Genomic DNA, 18,218 nt, shown 5'->3' with positions numbered 1-18,218 from the left:
TGCATTGACACCGTAAAGCGTTGCATTGACACTGTAAAATGTTGCATCCACAGCGTAAAGCGTTGCATCCACATCGTAAAGCGTTGGATCAACAGAGTAGTGTTACATTCAAAATGTAGTGCTGCATTAACACCATAGTGTTGCACCGACAGAGTAGTGATCTATTGACAGCAAAGTGTTGCACTAAAAGCGTAAAGTTTTGCATCGACACTATAAAGGGTTCCAGCTGGTTCATAGCGATTCCATAACACTTCACTACTATAAATAGTTGCATATCAATGCAAGAAAAAATTATCTCCACTTCAGAGTGGAAATAATTTTATAACCTGTTGAAGTTGAAAAATTGAAAACATCGTGGTTAAAGTGCGTTGAAGGGTTAAAGAGTGACAGGGATCTCGCCTAAGGACAGGCTTTGGAGCTCTGACAACCGCTTACAGATGCTACTTCAGATCTAGAGAAGCCAGCTGAGCTGGTCGGGCCTCCAACCACGATGAGGCCTTATGATGGACATTTTGGAAAAATCCTCTTTGCTGGCTTGGGAACATCAGTGTTTGGTGCTGGAAGTGTTAGAGGAAGAGTGGAAGGAAGAAACATAAATGCATTATTGCTGCCCAAGTCTCAGTAATAAAGTTCCCAGATCAACAAAAAAACGGCCATAATTTAATTAATTCAACAACATCAAAGAACTGACAGGAAATTTACATTTTTGGTTTTGTGATTTATTATTTTTTGAATGAAATATAGATAGTATCCGTTATGCTACATTGGATTATTTAGTAAATGTTTACTTTAATTTATTTCATTTTACTAAAATTTACAATGTTAGCTTACGATGCAAAAATGTTGACATGAGGAAAAGGCATATCATTTCCCCGCTGTCTCAAATTTGAACTACACATTTTTAAGATCGTCTAACTGTATTATGAAGAGTTATTATCAACATGGTTTATATTCTCTCAACAAAGCAAGTAGTTATTTTTTTTTAAATGACCAACAATAAATGACTTATTCTCAACATAAAGTTTTGAAAACTAGCAAAAGCGTTTTCCCGCCAAAAGTGTTTTTGAGATTTCATGGAGGCAGACATTTTGAAATGAGCAAGAAAAGCGCTTCTACTGCCCCTAGTGGAATGATGATGAACTACAGGGCAGAAAGCTTAAACCAAGTTATACACAATATGTTTTTAAGGAAAGTCTGGATCATGCTAATGCGATAGGTGGCCATATAGGATAACAATCGTTAAATAGGGTTTGGGGCGATTGTGGAGACAATTTCATGCTGTTATTGTACATAACATAAACATAATTATGTGGATAAATAAAATATCAAATGCTTCATCTTTTTTATTTAAAAAAAACATTTTTTAAATAAAAAGTATACTCTTATTCTTCAAGTCTCTTGAGAGTTTAGAATAAAATACTACTTTTTTCCCACAATATGGCAGCCAATATTGTATTTTTGCTTCCAGCATGACCCCAGAGGTTTATTGCAGATGCAGATGAAGATTTGAAAAAAATAAAATAAAGTAGCATGTGAGTACACACATCCACCTGGCAGAAGCAGCACAGACACACATGAATTCACCAGTGCAGTAATATTGTTGAAATTACTTTTGGGGCTTTGCAGCAACTGGATGAGCCCCGCCCCCCCCCTCACTGTGATTGGCTGGTAGACTTGGAGAAGACAGAAAGAGAACAGAGGGGTATATGCTCCTACACACACACACACACACACAGGTAGACACCAGTCCTCCATCTCTGCCTCCCTTGTGTTGTCTCATGGGAATATTGACAGTTTTAATCTGTCGAGAAACCCGGCAGTTCAAGTTGAAGCCACCCATGTATGACATATTTTTGCATTGTGGGTCTTTTAAGTGCAGCTCATATATAGCTGAGTGGCTATGAGGTAGAGCGTCTGCCCTGAGACTGGAAGGTTGTGGGTTTGAATCCAAGAAAGTTAAATTGGGGTTAAACCACCAAACGGTTCCTGAGCGCCAGAGTCTGCAGCTCACCGCTTCCCCATGGGACAGATCAAATGGAGAGGACACATTTCACACCCCCAGATGTTTGTGACAACTAAAGTAGCTTTTAGCTACATCCATCCATTTTCAAAATCCACTTTATCCCTTCAGGGATCACGGGTTGCTGGAGCCTATCCCACCTACTGTTGTGTGAAGGCGGGGTTAACCCTGGACAGGTCACCAGTATGTCGGATGGACAATTTAGCTACATTTAACGATTGAGATTACTCCAATTAATCTCTTAAAGCCCAACTTTGATCGTCTTTTGATCTTTTCAATCTGATTATGTCACTTTTAGCCAAAATTATATAATTGGTCATTCTCTAGAAATTATTTTCTGCACAGCAGCAGTAATTCATTAGAAAATTTCCTCTGAGTTATAGGTGGGATGGAAGCAACCCCGCCCCCACTCCCCCTCTTTGGAGCAGTGAAGTTGTGTATTTTTGACGTTTTTCAAACGACATATTTTCATCTGCTCTTGATTCACAGAAATTTGAGTAAAAAATACTTAGAAGTGCAATTTTCTTTATATATGACCTCCATTATCAGAAAAAAATGCCATGTTAAAAAAAAAAAATTCTACTAAATGTTCCCCTTAAAAGAGAGGGAAAGTAAAATAATTAACTTCATAAAATTTGAATATAATCTTCAGCTTTATAAAATACTGGCTGACTTTAAACCCATTTGTTGTCCAAAAATGATTGGGGACTCTGGTCCCCACTAAAAAGTATTTTTTTTAATAACCACATATAGATTTAAGAACAATGCATGAGCTCACATACTGTAACATTTTATATTTCTGACTATAGACCTAGAATGTCATCGGGATGTGATAAAGACATCTTAAATCTCTGTATTTTGTAATCTTATTTGCAACCTCCAGTACAATAATTTATTTTAAAGCGATGACTGAGATCAGCCTGCTGTGGGTTTACAGGTTGAAAGCGTGTTTTCTTTGCAGTTGAATATAAATAGTGTATAACAGGATTTAGCAGGCACTTTCTATTGGATGTTATACAGCAGAAGCTGCAGGGGAATTGGTAAAAATGGCTCCTTCAGCAAAGAGGGGATTCACAGAGCTGTTCAGGTAATATTTACCTTAATGGCCTCCAGCAACACGACTGCCATTTGCAGGCTGTTAACTCCTAATAAATATTGACATTTCCTGTCCAGGTTTTAGAACAGGAGTCTGTATCTAACATATTTCGGATCATAGCAACATTTTGAGAGTTTTGAAGTGGTTTGAGGTTCTTGAAGACAGCTTGCTTGTGGAGAACGCTCATCCGACTCCACTCCAGGGGTCAAGACTTCCCGCAATTTCAAATGGTGCTTTAATCTCAGCAACATCCGCATCAAAACTGTATTTAAAACTTCAAACAGACAAAAAAAAAACAGTCTAATCAAGTCTACCAACAGCTGAGAGTTTGAAATCCTTCAGAGAACAAAGACGGCGTCACCTTGAGATGAAAACATCGGTGATGGTAATTAGTTACAAATGGATGGGCTGATGTCTGTGTGCGCAAAGTGTGTGTCTGTGTATACGCAAGAATACAGCAAGTTTTTGAGGGATTATAATCAAGGACAAGAGAAGGAGTTAATTCAACCCAAAAGGCATGAGCTGTAAGCGGAACAGGAGCCTTGGTGTGTGTGTTATGCTAGGTTCACGCCACCTTCGGCGACGCACGTTCAAGCAACCCCTTCTAATTAAAAGTCTCTGTTAAGGAGCTTTCAGGCTTTCGTGTTCAAAACTCTAGAGTTCACGCGTAGCTACACACATTTTTAAGACCGTTTTGGGGCTCTACGTACAAAACGCCGGCCATTGAACAAACATTGAAGTTGAACTTTGACCAATGAAAGCCTTTGTTGGTAAACGAGTGTTTTGGGCTTTCGTGTGTAAAATGTTCACACATAGCTACAAACAAATTTTAGGACCATTTTTATGGCCCTAGGAACAAAACACGTCAAATGTTAAACAAGTTAAACTTTGATACTTAAAAGTCTATGTAAACAAGCATTTCAGGCTTCCGCGTTCCAAACTTCCACATTTACGCATAGCTAGACACATTTATGAGACTGTTTTGGGGCTCTAAATACAAAACGAAAGTCGAAAGTTGAAGAAGTTGAACTTTAACCGATGGAAGGTATATAACGAGTTTTTTGGGCTTCCTCCGCGTTCATGTGTAGCTTCACACATTTTTAAGAGAGTTTTTGGGTTCTACATACAAAACACGTGACCACTGAAAGAATATTGAAAGATAGGCAAGTTGAACTTTTACCAAAGAAAGTCTATATCATCGGTCGGCAACCTTAACACCAAAAGAGCCATTTGGTCTAGTTTCTGACAGACCCGAATCCAGCGAGATCCACTAAATCCTACTTCATTTTTTAGAAAATACCCTTCTTTCATTTAGCTATTTTTATAGAATATGCAGCTTTCAAATATTTATACATATTTTTAAGTCCGTTTTTTTGGCTGTACATGCAAAACGCGAATGTCAAAAGTTAAACATGTGGAACTTTGACCATTGAAAAGTCTATGGAAATGCATGTATATTTGCGCGTTAGGCTAGCAAGTCGCTCACAAGTTTCTAAGTCCATTTTCAGGCTATACATGAAAAACACGCATCCAATGAAGGCGTGTCAAAGTTTAAACAAGTTGAACTTTGACCAATGAAAAGTCTGTATGCACATGTATCTGCACTTTGAGCGCCTGTATTCAAGATTTTGCGTTTACGTGTATCTACTTAAGGTTGTGCAAATAATCATTAAGGTTGTCAATTGAAGGAGTTTCAAAATGTAGCCAGTTGAAACTTGAATAATCAGAAACTCAGATTTGATAGTGACCTAAGGCTAGCGTCCTTGTCAAAACACTGAAGTATCAACCGTTTGAAGATTCATCATGGACAACAAATTAATTACAGCTTTTTTTTTTCCCAGACAGAATTATATGATCTTTCATACATCAAAATAAAGCTGTAAAAACATAAGCCTTGGAGCACTTCCAACTGTGAGTGCAAAAAGAAAAGAAAAAACAAAACTGTTAGTAGTACATACGCTAACATGCTAGTCCAGTGTGAACACCGTCAGCGGAAAGCATATTCCAGAATTCCTATTTGGCGCAAACTTGAATGTGCATAATTTATACACTATTCCAGATATTGTTTACAAGACACTTTAATAAAGCAGTTTGAATTCATTTATTTGGATAATCTAATTATTAAAATGGCATTACAAGTAATCAAATGTTATCAATTTGCTGCATGTTTCCAGAAATAATAGACGGTTAATAATAAGGATTTCTTTTCGCCCAAATCCATGATTTAAGAGCATATGAATAGATAAGTGGCATGTCTGGTAGGAATCAAAGTGCAGTTCGTAAGCGCATAAACTCTTGTCTCTGAAAGAAGACAAAAATAAACTAAATAAGACAAAGACCTCCCCGACAGCGGAGGGCAAGAGTGGCCTGAAAGCGAACTAAAGAGGCAAAGCCAAGCGAAAAGCCAGAAGATTAGTGTTGAGCAAGAGAACTAATTAAATGAATCCGGAGATAAACGTTTAATTATTTTCTTACTCCTGCTCATTTCCATCTTCAGTAATGTCTTCCGAGGCGACGCAGAGATCTCGGTGTTGGGGGGGGGGTGTTCTGAGCCAGTGGCTTCGCTCCGTGTTCCCTCCTGCTGCAGGTTTCCACACGCATTCACAAACGCGGTGATTTTATCTGAAGGCTGCTGTGAGGGAGTTTACTCAGCAGGGAATTTGAGTCAGAAAACAACATGTGGAAAAAAAATGATCTCTTTTTCATTATATTTACTTCACTCAAGGGCTGGAAAGCTTTCTTTATGATATTTTTTTTTTTTATGAGGAGACATCCTCCTCCGATGTGTGTAAGGGTTAAATGTTATAAAGCAGAGTTCAGGTCAGAGGTCACAGTGATCTTCCACAAACAAAAAAAAAAAATCAGATTGGGATTAAGAGCAAACAGGAACACTGGTGTCTTAAATTAAACAAGTCAGCTTTCCAACTGTCCTGTTATGTTACCCTTTAACACTTTAGCTCTAATTTTACTTAAACTCATTGTAACTCTTTACATAATTAAGGTAATTCCAGTGGATTATGAAGCGGAGAAAGGCATATTTGCACTAATATGTAATACTGTGTTCCCTCGCGTATTTGCGTTTCTTTATTCACAGTTTCACGTATTCGCTGATTTTTTTTTTTTTTTTCCGTCATCTGAATCTTTGAGTTTGTAGCAAAACTCCAACAATGTCCGAAGGAGGTGCTGCACTCCAGGGGGCTCTCAGTATTCACGGATTCTCCATATTTGAGGATTCTCTATATTCGCGGTGTCTCCGTGTTTCCGGATTCTAAGTATTTAGGAATTCTCCATATTCTCAGACTCTCCATATTCACGGATTCTCAATTTTTGTGAATTTCCCGTATTCGCGGATGCCTCTGGTCCCTAATCTCCATGAATAATTGGTGATTAATGTGCTGTTGCATATTAGAGCAAAATATTGTTGGAATTACATCAACTGCATAAATAGTGTCAAAATGGTAAATCATCTTTTAATCTGTTTTCAAAGCGTTCCCAGAGGTCTTTTAGTTACGATTAAACCCTTTTTAACCAAAATCAAAAGCCCTGTTGTTTTCTATGGGACATAATTTCTGCAGAGCGGCAGGAGTTCTTTAGGAGTTCGCCTTTGAGCTGTGGGCGGGACTGTTGCTGCATAGAGTTCAGAGCAGGGAGCTTGTGGCCCACTTCCTGTATTTTTTTTTACAAAACAAATAGAATCTTTTTCCAACAACATTTGCTCCTGATCCACATTGAGTTGAATAAAGAAATATTCAGAAATGCAACGTTTAGCTTAATCTTCTTTATGTTTGTCCTCCATCATCAGAAAAATGCCACAAGAACATGTTAAAAACACCAAAGACATTTTTTACTGGAGTGGGTTTTTGGTATCAGCCACAGCTCAGTTGTTAAAGAAATTAAAACGGTCACTGCAAAAGCCAAGTCAAGTATTTTGCTTGATTTAGCTCATTGGTCCACACAGAGTGGGAGGTTGTGAGTTCCAATCCACAAGTGGGACCAGTGCCTCCCTGTTGGACACTCAGCATTAACGGCTCGGATCAGAGGGTCAAACCATCGAAGGCGTCCTGAGCACAGCTGTGACTGCGGCTAATCGCTCCCCCTGCGGATGGGTCAAACGCGCAGAACAAATTTGGCACACACAGGCATTGACTATAACAAAAAACGTTCACTAGTTTAAACAAATACTGAGACTTTGTGTCCTCTGTCATGTTAAAGGGTCTTAGAACACTTACGCTATAAAAAGTTACACCATCACTGTTGCAGGGTAATTTTGACCCGATATAAAACACCAAATAAAAAGTATTTCTCATAAAAAATAGATCAAGACATGACACCACATGATAAATTAGTTTTCTTTTATTTCAAACTGTGCGTTATGCAACAAAGTGGGGGAAAAAAGCAGAGGAAGATAGTAAGAACATGCTTGAAAATGACTGAAAAAAGTAGGAATCTGAGAAGAAAAAAAATCCTTAAAAATAAATAATGGTACTGTACACTTGGCCTTTGGTCTACTCATTCTTGGGACATGTGAGACTTTACCCAGGGACCCATGACACTCAAAGAATGCAACAAATTGAAAAATATTTGTAAATACTTCTGCTCAGGTGAAAATCACCCAGCGATAGTCCTCTAGTGGGTTAAGGAGGTCCAATGACACTTTTCTCTAATTTTTCTTTAAAAATTAACAAAAAAACACACCTCTTTTGACAACTATGATACTATGTTCACAAAGGGTATGTGACAAGCATTCAAGAACATGCTAAAAACATGTTTTTGAACGTGCATTTGGTACATGATGTCCACACTGGACTGTCGCTACCTTAAATTATGATGCAATTTAGGTTTAAAGTTTGACTTTATCTTTCAAGGTGCGTTAAATATCCACACATAGAAGATAATTTGCTTCAGATCGCCTGAAAATATCCTCTTTGTTACAGAGATAAAATGTGCTCCTTCAGGATCTCAAAAGATAGAGGCTGTAGAAGAACAAAATGAACTAAATTCCAATGAAACGTCTATTTAAACGCATCTTTATATGTTTTTCAACCTTCCATGTTTAAAACTCTTGAGTTCACACAACCCTAAGGAAGTTTTTAAGTCTGTTTTGGGACTCTACATATAAAATGTGCGTCCATTGGACGCCCAATTAAAGTTAAACCAGTTGAGCTTTGACCAATCAGGGACTTTGATTTTTTAGTGATGTGTGAATATTGTCACTTTTAATCCACAGAAATGTCAATCGTTTGAAAAGTGATCACAACTGAGAAATTATAAATTGCAATTAGCGATTCATATGACATCTAAGTCTTCATTCGTCGGTATAGAGCTGTGATAGAAAAAGCCTTGAGCAAGAGTGATGGAAATTATACATTTCATCCTTCGGGGCTTGACTTTTGTGCACATTAGAAGCCACAAGATTTGATTCTGATCGTGGTGTTAGAACATTTTGATTTTGTTAGAACATTTTGTCCATTTTTTGGATACATCCCTATCTTAAGTTCCTGATCAGTTTGTGTTACTGTATAAAAGGTGATTTGATTTACTCTGTTGGATAAATACTCTTGAAACCCCTTGACAAACATTTCTTTATTTCATTGGATTTAACGAGTTTTTAATCACACTTTGACATTTCGTGCAAAACGTCTTCAACTGTAAATAGACGTAGTATCACTTAGCGAAAGTCCATATGCTAAAAGAACGCTCAAGAACCAGCATTTACCTCGTTCTTGAACACATGTCAACTGCCTGGTCTGTATGAAAATAATATTTGCTGGAGCTAACGCTGCCGAATTCAAGCCGCCTTTGTTGTTCCCTCATCCACGCTCACTCCTAGTCGGCCTGCAGAGTGACTAAATGCAGATACGGCGGATCTAATCCCAGTTGGGCGCCACTTTGAAGACTGCTACAAGAAAGATAAAGAGCCATGACCTAAGAGATATCTTCGGCAAGCGTTTGGGGTAAGTGTTCTGTCACCTCTTTTACAGCAAACAAATCCTTATGTTCCAGAGACGCAGCTTGATATAAGAACCTGTCATCTCTGTACCATATGCTGCATCTGCAGCACTGATGGTCAACAATGGGGCGAATTGCTCGTTAGTGGCGAAACGTGTGGTCTGCTGACAAGACCAATGAACTAAAGCGAAGCAGGTTGAGACGGCAGATTCTTGCTACTTTAACCGGCGCTTTATTTACGGTACAACTCTCCTCTGATGCGAGATGTGACATTATACAGATCGTCACTGCAGAAGACTCATTTCCTCCCACAGTTTCCCCTGAAAGCCCGCGCTAAAATTGACCTTTGCATCATTTGTTCTTTAACCTTCATTACTGGGTTGCATTGGTTTATTATGTACAGATGCCAAAAATAAAAAAAATAAAAAGTTGTTTTTTTTTTAAGGAAAGTTCATGAACAGTGACTAATAATGAATAAACACATTTGGGACGTGCTCACTGAGCTGTGCCTGTTACTAGTTCTGCATGAATAGAAAAACCATTGCTGCGGGTGAAACTCACAAGCAGCATATGCTATGCGAGTCACGGTGAATCTACAGTATTTCAGGAAGTGAGCAGAGTGTTTTGCATAATTCGGTGCAGCAAGTTCCAACATTTGAAGTGAATCCAATCAAAAAAGACACATCATTAGTGAAGCGACCTTGCTTCTGAGGATATTGTGACATAGAAAAAGATAGGATTTAATTTACATAGGGTGTCACTAGCGATTGTGTTGGACATTTCTGCTTAAAGATTCATGCTGACAAATATATCAACAGGAGATCTTGTAGTAGCTGCTGTACAGAGGAATACTACTATTGATTTTTTGAGGAATCCTAACCATTCCTTTTACGGCCTCACACTTTGCTAAAGAATGCATTTGGCCACCAATTTCTAAAACACAAAATCAATGAAGATGTGCATTGGAAAAGGATTTACTTGTCTAATAAAAATTCTCAAAATTAAGTCCAAAATATTCCCCATTGGACCATAAAGTACAGATATATATAGTAGCTGAGCAACTTTAATATTTTCTCTCAGATAAAATCATCTGTGCTGCCAAAAAGTATATAAAATATATTCTGTGGGGTCAAATAATTAAATAGATTTTTAAAAATGGCTGGTGTGTTTATTTAGGGGTCGCCAGCGACATCCCCAGTGTTTAATCTATGCTGCAGTACCTCAAACGACCACTGGAGATGGGTAGCAAGCTAAGGCCAATTCCTATTGACTTCCATGTTTATAAATCCAAATTTACACAAAAAAACTAATTATATTTTCCTGGTAAAGCAGATAGTAAAGGAGTCAAACTTAGAAACAAACAAAAATACTTAGACTAAAACGCCATCTTTGTAGGTACATTTTATATTTTTTGCCATCTAAATGAAAGTGATTTAAGAAATTTGCTTTTTTAAGTCTTTGTTTCCTTAACATCACAAATAAGTTAACAAGCTTTATATGTTTCAATGCTTTTAACAATCGTTCACTTATTTTTTGAAGTCTACACAGCAAAACTCTTGTGATAGTTTTACTCGAGCTACCGTATTTTACGCTCTAGATAATAAGGCAATGATGGTCTTTTTTCAAATTTATATCACACATAAGGTACGCTGAACTATTAGATGCAACAAGCGAGATAAATCCGTCAGTCAGCTAGAATTTGATAACCACATTCACACTATTTCTAGAACTTGTTTGTAACACACTATACTTTAGCCATGTTAGCATACCTTACCACGCAGTCACGATGATACCGCTAAACAAATGTTACTCTAAGCTAACTCCAAAACTTGTTAGTAAAATATCAAACAGTTCAACACGGTACACGTTAGCTACATTAGCATATCTTGCCACGTGGTCACCTAAAAACACACTGATACCGCAAAACAAATGTTACTTTCTAAGCTAGCTCACAAACTTTTTCGTAACATATAAAAAAGTCAGACAGGCTACACGTTAGCCACATTAGCATACCTTGCCATGTGGTCACCTAAAAACAATTGTTACTTTCTAAGCTAGCTCACAAACTTTTTAATAATATTTAACAAAGTCAGACAGGCTACACGTTAGCCACATTAGCATACCTTGCCATGTGGTCACCTAAAACAGACTGATACTGCTAAACAAATGTTATTGTAATCGCCAACTCATAAAATTGTTTGTAACGCGCAAAAAAACACTCTGATACCACAACATGTTAGCCGTGTTAGAAACGTGTCAGAAGTCTTAACTGCATTTGAAGTATTAGCCGCATTAGGGTATTCAAAATCCCTTTAACTCTCCACCTTGTTTGCGACACGTAAAAAACACAGACCAATACTGCTAAAACAAACGTTACTGTGACAGCACAAGTGCCCAACCTTGTTAGTAACGCTTTAAAAAAATGTTTCAATATGGTACATGTTAGCCATGTTAGCATCTTCCAAAGGCCTCTGACTTCCCACTTTGCTTGCAACATGTAAAAAAACAGACTAATACCACTAAAACAAATGTTACTGGGACTATGCTAACTCCAAACCTTGTTAGCAACAGGTAAAAAAGAAACAGTCCGACACCGCTACATGTTAGCCGCATTCACCATTCCATAAATGCCATAATAATTAACCAAACATTTCATCTGAGCGCATTTTACCTCTCAAAATTCCTTCAACATCAATAAGTACAACCAGAATTAAGCGTGTCTTTCAAGTTATTGGGCAAGTCTACACAACCCAAAGAGCAAAAAGGAAAGGAACTCCCCAAAAGTATTAAAAGATAAGTCAGACAACTTGTTTTACTTGACTTCAAGATGAAAGAGTTTTCAGCTTCTTATCAGATAAAGATTAAAAAAATGTATGCAGTAACATTAAACTTGTGTTTGTTTTACTCATTTATAGAACATTCAACAAACCTTTCAACATCTCAATACTTGAGGTGTTTTGGAATTGAAAAATCAAGTTATTGTCAGGCACACATCATTTTAGTCAAAAAGATCATTTTAATAATCTGCAATTCAACGAGAACATCGTATCAGTGTTTGGTGGTGCGGCTCTTTTTCCATGATCTCCCTGCCCTTTCATGTGCAAATGTGTGATGCAGCGGCAGGCAAAGCAGCAGAAATGATGACAGGCATGACAGTGATTAAGTCAGACACAGTATGAGAAGAAGAAGCTGGGACGGAGCCGTGGTGCCAAGCAGCTTGCAGAGCAGGAGGCAAAGGCAGGAGGCGAAAGCAGCTTAAATATTGTGCTCCGTATGAGATTTGTCAGCTGGATGAATTGAAGGGGAAAACAGCTGATCAAACAGCTGATGTGGGCGGGCTTTCAGGTCTGTCCGTATACAATGACAAGTTCAGCGTTTGAACACCCGTAAATGAAGATCTCAAATGTATGGTGGCAAACGAAAGTCCACAAAGGATCCCTTCTGTGGATCTATTAAAAGTATTCTTGATCTTATTTGAGGTTGTGTTACACGTATACAACTTTGGTCTTTTGTGATACATGGGTGATGTACGTAATTCATGTGTTATGTGCAGAAGTCCTTCGAGAGAGTTTCGGCCGACGGGTCTTTAAGTGAATATGATTTTGAGTTGTTCAAAATTTTTGGTTGGGTAACAACTACGCAGTTTATCCATATTTTACGTAGCTTAAACGCAATTATTACGCAAATCTTGTGCATGATTTTTACTAGACGTACACGCAAATCTGTCCATCTCTCCATGATCGTTTCATGTACGTCTAACAGACCTTTCATGAATGCACCACCAATGTATAATATTTTTTAGTAGTGGTGTCCGGCGCCATGTGGAAAGTGGGTTGCGGCGGTTGGCCGGGTATAGCCGGCGTGCCGGGCCCTTCTCGTAGATCTCCCCAGCTGTAGCTAGAGACTAGCAGCTGACTTAGAACCCGTGCTGACCTTGAGAAATCGACTGTTTAATTAATTAAAGGCGATGGCGGATGCTGATGCGATATCGTTACTGCCCAGTGCTCTGAATGTCAAAGTGAAGAAATTCAATGAAGCTCGTTTTAACGTTTTCCTTACGTGGTTTATTCATACTTCTTTTGTGGTTTTAACGTGGTTCATTTGTGATTTATCTGTGAAAATTTCCCATAAAACACCACAAATTTTCTCACTTTTTCCACATATATTCACGTATGACCAATTTTCATCCATACAATATGTGCCTTAAAACTGGTGAAGTAAAACTGTTAAAACATACACAAGCTCTGCTGCTTGTGTCTAAGTTTTTTTTAACCTTTTAACACCTGAAATGTAGCCGGGGGCAACTAAATAACACACTCTTTGACATAGCAAAACTCTTAAATCGTTTATGTATTTAACGTAATTCCAGCTGATTCTGACACATAGAAATCGGCTTTTTAACCAATAATCAACAAATTACTTACAGCATTTTGGTAATTGTGGCGTCACACCTGACCATTTTTATAGCATCTTAACGGCGGTGAGGCTGGCAGAGAACCAAACTGCATCTTACTCAGACGTCGCACACACTTCATCTCTTGTTATGCCGGTATTTCTTTCCCTTTACTTCCCCTAGTGGTGGAATTGCGCATTGCGGTCATTTATTTAAAGAGCCATAAATCGCCACATGGGTTAGAAACTTTTTTTGTTTTTCTTTCAACATCCTTATATTTTTGCTCTTTATGACTGGGCCATATTGAACCATCTGGTGGGCCGGACGCGGGCCATATGTTTGACTAGTATAAAAGGGTAATTCAATGATTGTTAAAGTTCCAGTGTTTAAGGGAATGGACAACAAGAGAAAACAAAATTCTGATCCATTCCACTCATGTTTAGGATGAACAATGGCCAATCAGACTATAAACAAGAGCCTTGTTTTGTGATCGCATTCTATGGTCTATCAGTGACTTGAAGTCTGGTAATGCAAGCAATCCAGCTCAGGTCAGCATGGATGGAACCACAAGTGCCACTGTTTTCAAACACTCAATGCTGCACGAGATATATGACACTTTATTGTCACGAGCTGATTTATCTAATGCCACCCAGGGAGTGAAACACAAACCAGGTCAGGGTTTAATGATGCACTGTGAGTTTCTATCTACAATTTTTCTGTTTTCAAAGTCCCCTACTTTACTGTATGAACGTTTGTGGACAGACAGTTCCCCACTCAGTTTTTTTTAAATAAGCAGGTGGTTCACCGTCATTTCCTGGCGTTCAGTTTCACACCAAGTCGAGTGACGATTGCGTAACAGCTTGCAAAAGTCAACGGCGGCAGCACGGAGGGTTCGCGCAGTCATTACTGCAACCCAAAATACAAAGCTATTTCCAGCTTCTCCCCCGAAGCACTTCTCGCAACAAAGATTCTGCTGACTGCAACGTGAGGTTTCGGCTGAATTACTAGTTGGGAAGAATTTCCTACCAGCTCCTCCTGGGAGTTCCAGCCACTCGGCAGCTGTGCATAAGTAGGGCATAAGACAATAACCGGGGAGTCAAATATTTAACCTCTTCGGCGTGTTCAATGGGAACAGACACGAGACGGGAGCGGAGAGGCATGACTAGGCACCGTTACATCAGCTTAATTACTAGAACAAGCACCTGAGAGTGCGCCCGTGCTGACCCCTGGCGTATGCTAATGAGCCTTGAACGGACACAGTCAAGAAACGCCGGTGAGTGATTGCAATTAAACATGGCTGTTCGGTTCCACTAATCAGATTATTACACCGCAATCCCAAAATAATCACGAAAATAATCACCTAGAAAATTCCCGTGGCGGGGAGTGCAACGTCAGCACCCCGTTATTATTCCTGAATTGTGGCCGTTGGGCTCATCGCTCTGTGCTTTGCTGCACAAACAGACACTGACACCCTGTGAGATCCTCCATCCCCTTAACGTCTCCCCTCCTTTGAACTCTCCTTCATCAGTGTTTTGTCAGGCCTCTTCATCCTCTCAGCGCAGATCACATCTTCAGAGCTGCAGAGTAAACAACTGACTGACTGACTGCTGTCCCAGCATGCATCTCTCCGCATAAACACGCACGGACAGGCGAGGGGATACACCGCGCTGACCCCCTCGGAACAGGAATGCGCTCGACGGCGAGGCCGGCTTCAAACGTTCGCAGTGAGTCACACGGACAGGGATCTGACACCACAGAAAATATGTATGCGCCGTCTGTCGCATCGCACAGCCTCGGGTGAGCTGTCCGCAGACAACCCCCCCACCACCACCACCACCACACAGATAGACAGAGATTGCAGACACGCACAGCTGTCATCTCTGCAGCGGCGCACCGACAATGCAGAGGAAAGACGCCGTGGTGGCAGCGATTCCACTTGAAGGATGATCAAAAATATGTCAGCCTGTAAATATTTGTCAACATCAACGCGGTGCTTTTTTGCGGTAAACACTTGACATAATCAGAGGAGATGACAAACGGTTTGATCCGTCGCTCAGAAGATTTCAGAAACCGATTCGAGGCTTGATTCTGACGCTCTCGAGACCAGGGGGACCGAGGGGTTTTTTTTCTCCTCAAACGGGTGAAATCAAAACATACAAGTGATTCATCTGCAGGGTGTTTATGTGGCTTTTTGTATGTCTGTCAGTGTCAAGTTATTTCAAGTTCAACTCAGAGCTAACTTCATTTTTAAAAAAAGTTTTAGACTCAACATAAAAAATATAGCATAAAGTAAATAAAAAAAAAAAAACTTTGCTTTTTTGTTAGTTTTATCTCCATAGCAACCATTTTATTTTTTGGTCGCCTGGGAGTGACGAGCAAGACTGTGTCATTTTTAGAAGAATCAGTAAAACTAAATTTTGGGATTTCCTTGGCAACCGCATTTTTTTTTTTTTTTTTTGGGGTTTACCAAGCCCAAATTCCTAACATGTTCCCATCATATGTCATATTGTTTTGTTCAGTTTATCCATATTGTTTATCAAAACTCTGACAAAAAGTTTGTGATCAACAAGAAAACACTACTTTTGCAAGCTCACCACTCTAACTTCAATTAAAATCTACAAACCCTACAACCAGCAGTTCTCAACAATACAAAATAAACAAGCAAAAGTGATTCTATTTCTATTTTTATTTCCTTGTTATCTGCTCTGTAATGCTCATTTCATGAAAAAGACTGCTTTAGGGATGTCATTGGCGACACCTAAATAACACACGCTCTGACATATTCTAACTCTTTGACCATTTATGCGATCAATGTGACTCAGCTGATTCTGACGCAGAGACTAGCAGCTTTTTTTAATGACTTTGCACCAAAATGCAACACATCTCTAACACTAATTAAACACGTATGTAAATGTAACAGCTCAAAGCCGCTATTCTCCATGACAGAATCTGCTGGTTAATTGTGTAAACTACTGAAGAGTTACGATAGTGGGAAAAATGTCAACTTGGAGCTAAAGTCAAAGTCTTTAAGGATTAATTAAGGCTTTGTCGTGTCAAACTGTGTCTTTTAGAAACAAATACGACTTTAACAGAAAAAGATTTTCACTTGTTGTTGCTTTGAAAGAACGTCAAAATCAACCAAAATCAATACCAATGTCAAAAAAAAAAAAAAAAAAGAAAGAAAAAATATGAAATCCAATCCTGTTAATCTAGACCGGGCATGTCCAAAGTCTGGTCATGTATGAAATGCAAATCCTAAATTGAAAAATATATAGCCTCCTTTCTAAAAGCATTTTTTAGGCTAATTTGGAGTTTAGCTAATATTCCACCTGCATGCTAGCTGTTTAGGCTAATTTGGGATTTATTCTGTTTTTTTAGGCCAGTTCCGCATTTAACTAATATTTTAGCTGGCTATCAGCTTCAGCGATTTCAGCTATTAGCTTCAGTATTTTTAGCTATCAATTTCAGCATCTTCAGCTATCAGAACTAGCATCTTCAGCGGCCAAATTTAGCTTACAGCATTCACACTAGCATTATCACAGGTAATGTTATATACCTAATTTTTTCCTAGTTTAAAGCTAATGATGGTTAAGATGTGCGCTCTACATCCATTTTGCGCATGACCTAATTATTCGAATAATCTGAAAAAATAATCTGTGATTAGTCGACTATAAAAATAATCGTTAGTGGCAGCACTACACCTCACCAAAAGTTTGGACACCTTTGGTTTAGATGAACGAATGAAAAAAAAAACCTCATCAAGTTGATTGTCACAGTTTATCACTGTAAAAACTTTCAATTGCCTGTTCCAGGCTCTACAGTCCGTGTACAATCTAAAGCCTGTAATTTATCTGAAGACTTAATGTCGCCTCTATTTTCTCTGGAGACCCGAACAACAGCGGTTGGATTCCAGCCCTTTTTAGTCTTCCGAAGCTTGCAGCCTCTGATCTTCAACAAAACACTAGTGTTCCACCAACACAGTTATTAAACTCTAACAACTAGATTTCTCTCTGGTTGGAAAGCCTTTGGTTCAGCAAAAATGACTGTGTCCCGTTTAATTGATGTCATAAAAGCAAACAAGAGAGTGGCAGGAGAACAAATGGTTGGTGCGTAACAGAGAGAGGGGTGGATTGGCGAGGACCGTCAGCCCCCTAATCACAGGTTTCTTTGCAATTCAAACCGAAAATTTCAAAGGCACTAATGGGTGACCCGAATGCAACCCCCTGCTGGCCGAAAGAAAACCAAAGAAACGGAAAGTGCGCGGTCCCCTACCAGTTTCCCGGGATATGTGAACAAAAGCCTCCACTCCACTCTCTCCGTAGTTGCCCTCCGAGGCGAGCGTGGAGACGTAATTCCACCCCATGGCTGTGACGATGTCCATCATGGCCTGGGCCTGGTATGAGTCCGGCGGCACCACGCGGGAGAAGAAATCGTAGCGGCTGTTGTCGCTCAGCTCAGGGGCTGTTGAGGCGTAGCTGATCTGGGGAATCTGGGAAAACACACAAAGAAACTTATAAGAAAAACAGATATGTGTGAAACAAAACTCGTTTTTTGCCCCTTTTGTGTGACTTCAACAAGATGAGCATGTAAACAAGAGCTATAACCAGCCTGCTGCAGGTTGACTGGAAAAAACATTGTTTACCGGTCAGCCATAGAAGAAGCAAGAACGGGGAATCAGAGAAAACTTGAATGGGAGAGGTGACAAAAAGGAAGCTGTACGCGGCGCGTTCTTCGGTCAGCTTTGAATACTCTTGTCAAAA

At 39.2% G+C, this 18,218-nt stretch overlaps 1 protein-coding gene across 11 annotated transcripts in view; it reads right to left on the bottom strand.

The window, feature by feature from the left end:
• Positions 1 to 18,218, bottom strand: part of grm8a (glutamate receptor, metabotropic 8a) — a 349,513-nt gene that overhangs the window by 183,157 nt on the left and 148,138 nt on the right. For all 11 annotated transcript variants that reach the window (XM_036210217.1, XM_036210211.1, XM_036210215.1 and 8 more), the window contains one exon: positions 17,731 to 17,947. In XM_036210217.1, the coding sequence (XP_036066110.1) occupies positions 17,731 to 17,947 (217 nt within the window). The remainder of the gene's footprint in view (positions 1 to 17,730; positions 17,948 to 18,218) is intronic.

The sequence above is a fragment of the Oryzias melastigma genome, linkage group LG23, assembly GCF_002922805.2.
Source record: "Oryzias melastigma strain HK-1 linkage group LG23, ASM292280v2, whole genome shotgun sequence".
Lineage (NCBI taxonomy): Eukaryota > Metazoa > Chordata > Actinopteri > Beloniformes > Adrianichthyidae > Oryzias > Oryzias melastigma.
The sequence above is the reverse complement of the archived record's forward strand: the minus strand, read 5'-3'. Positions and strand labels throughout refer to the sequence as shown.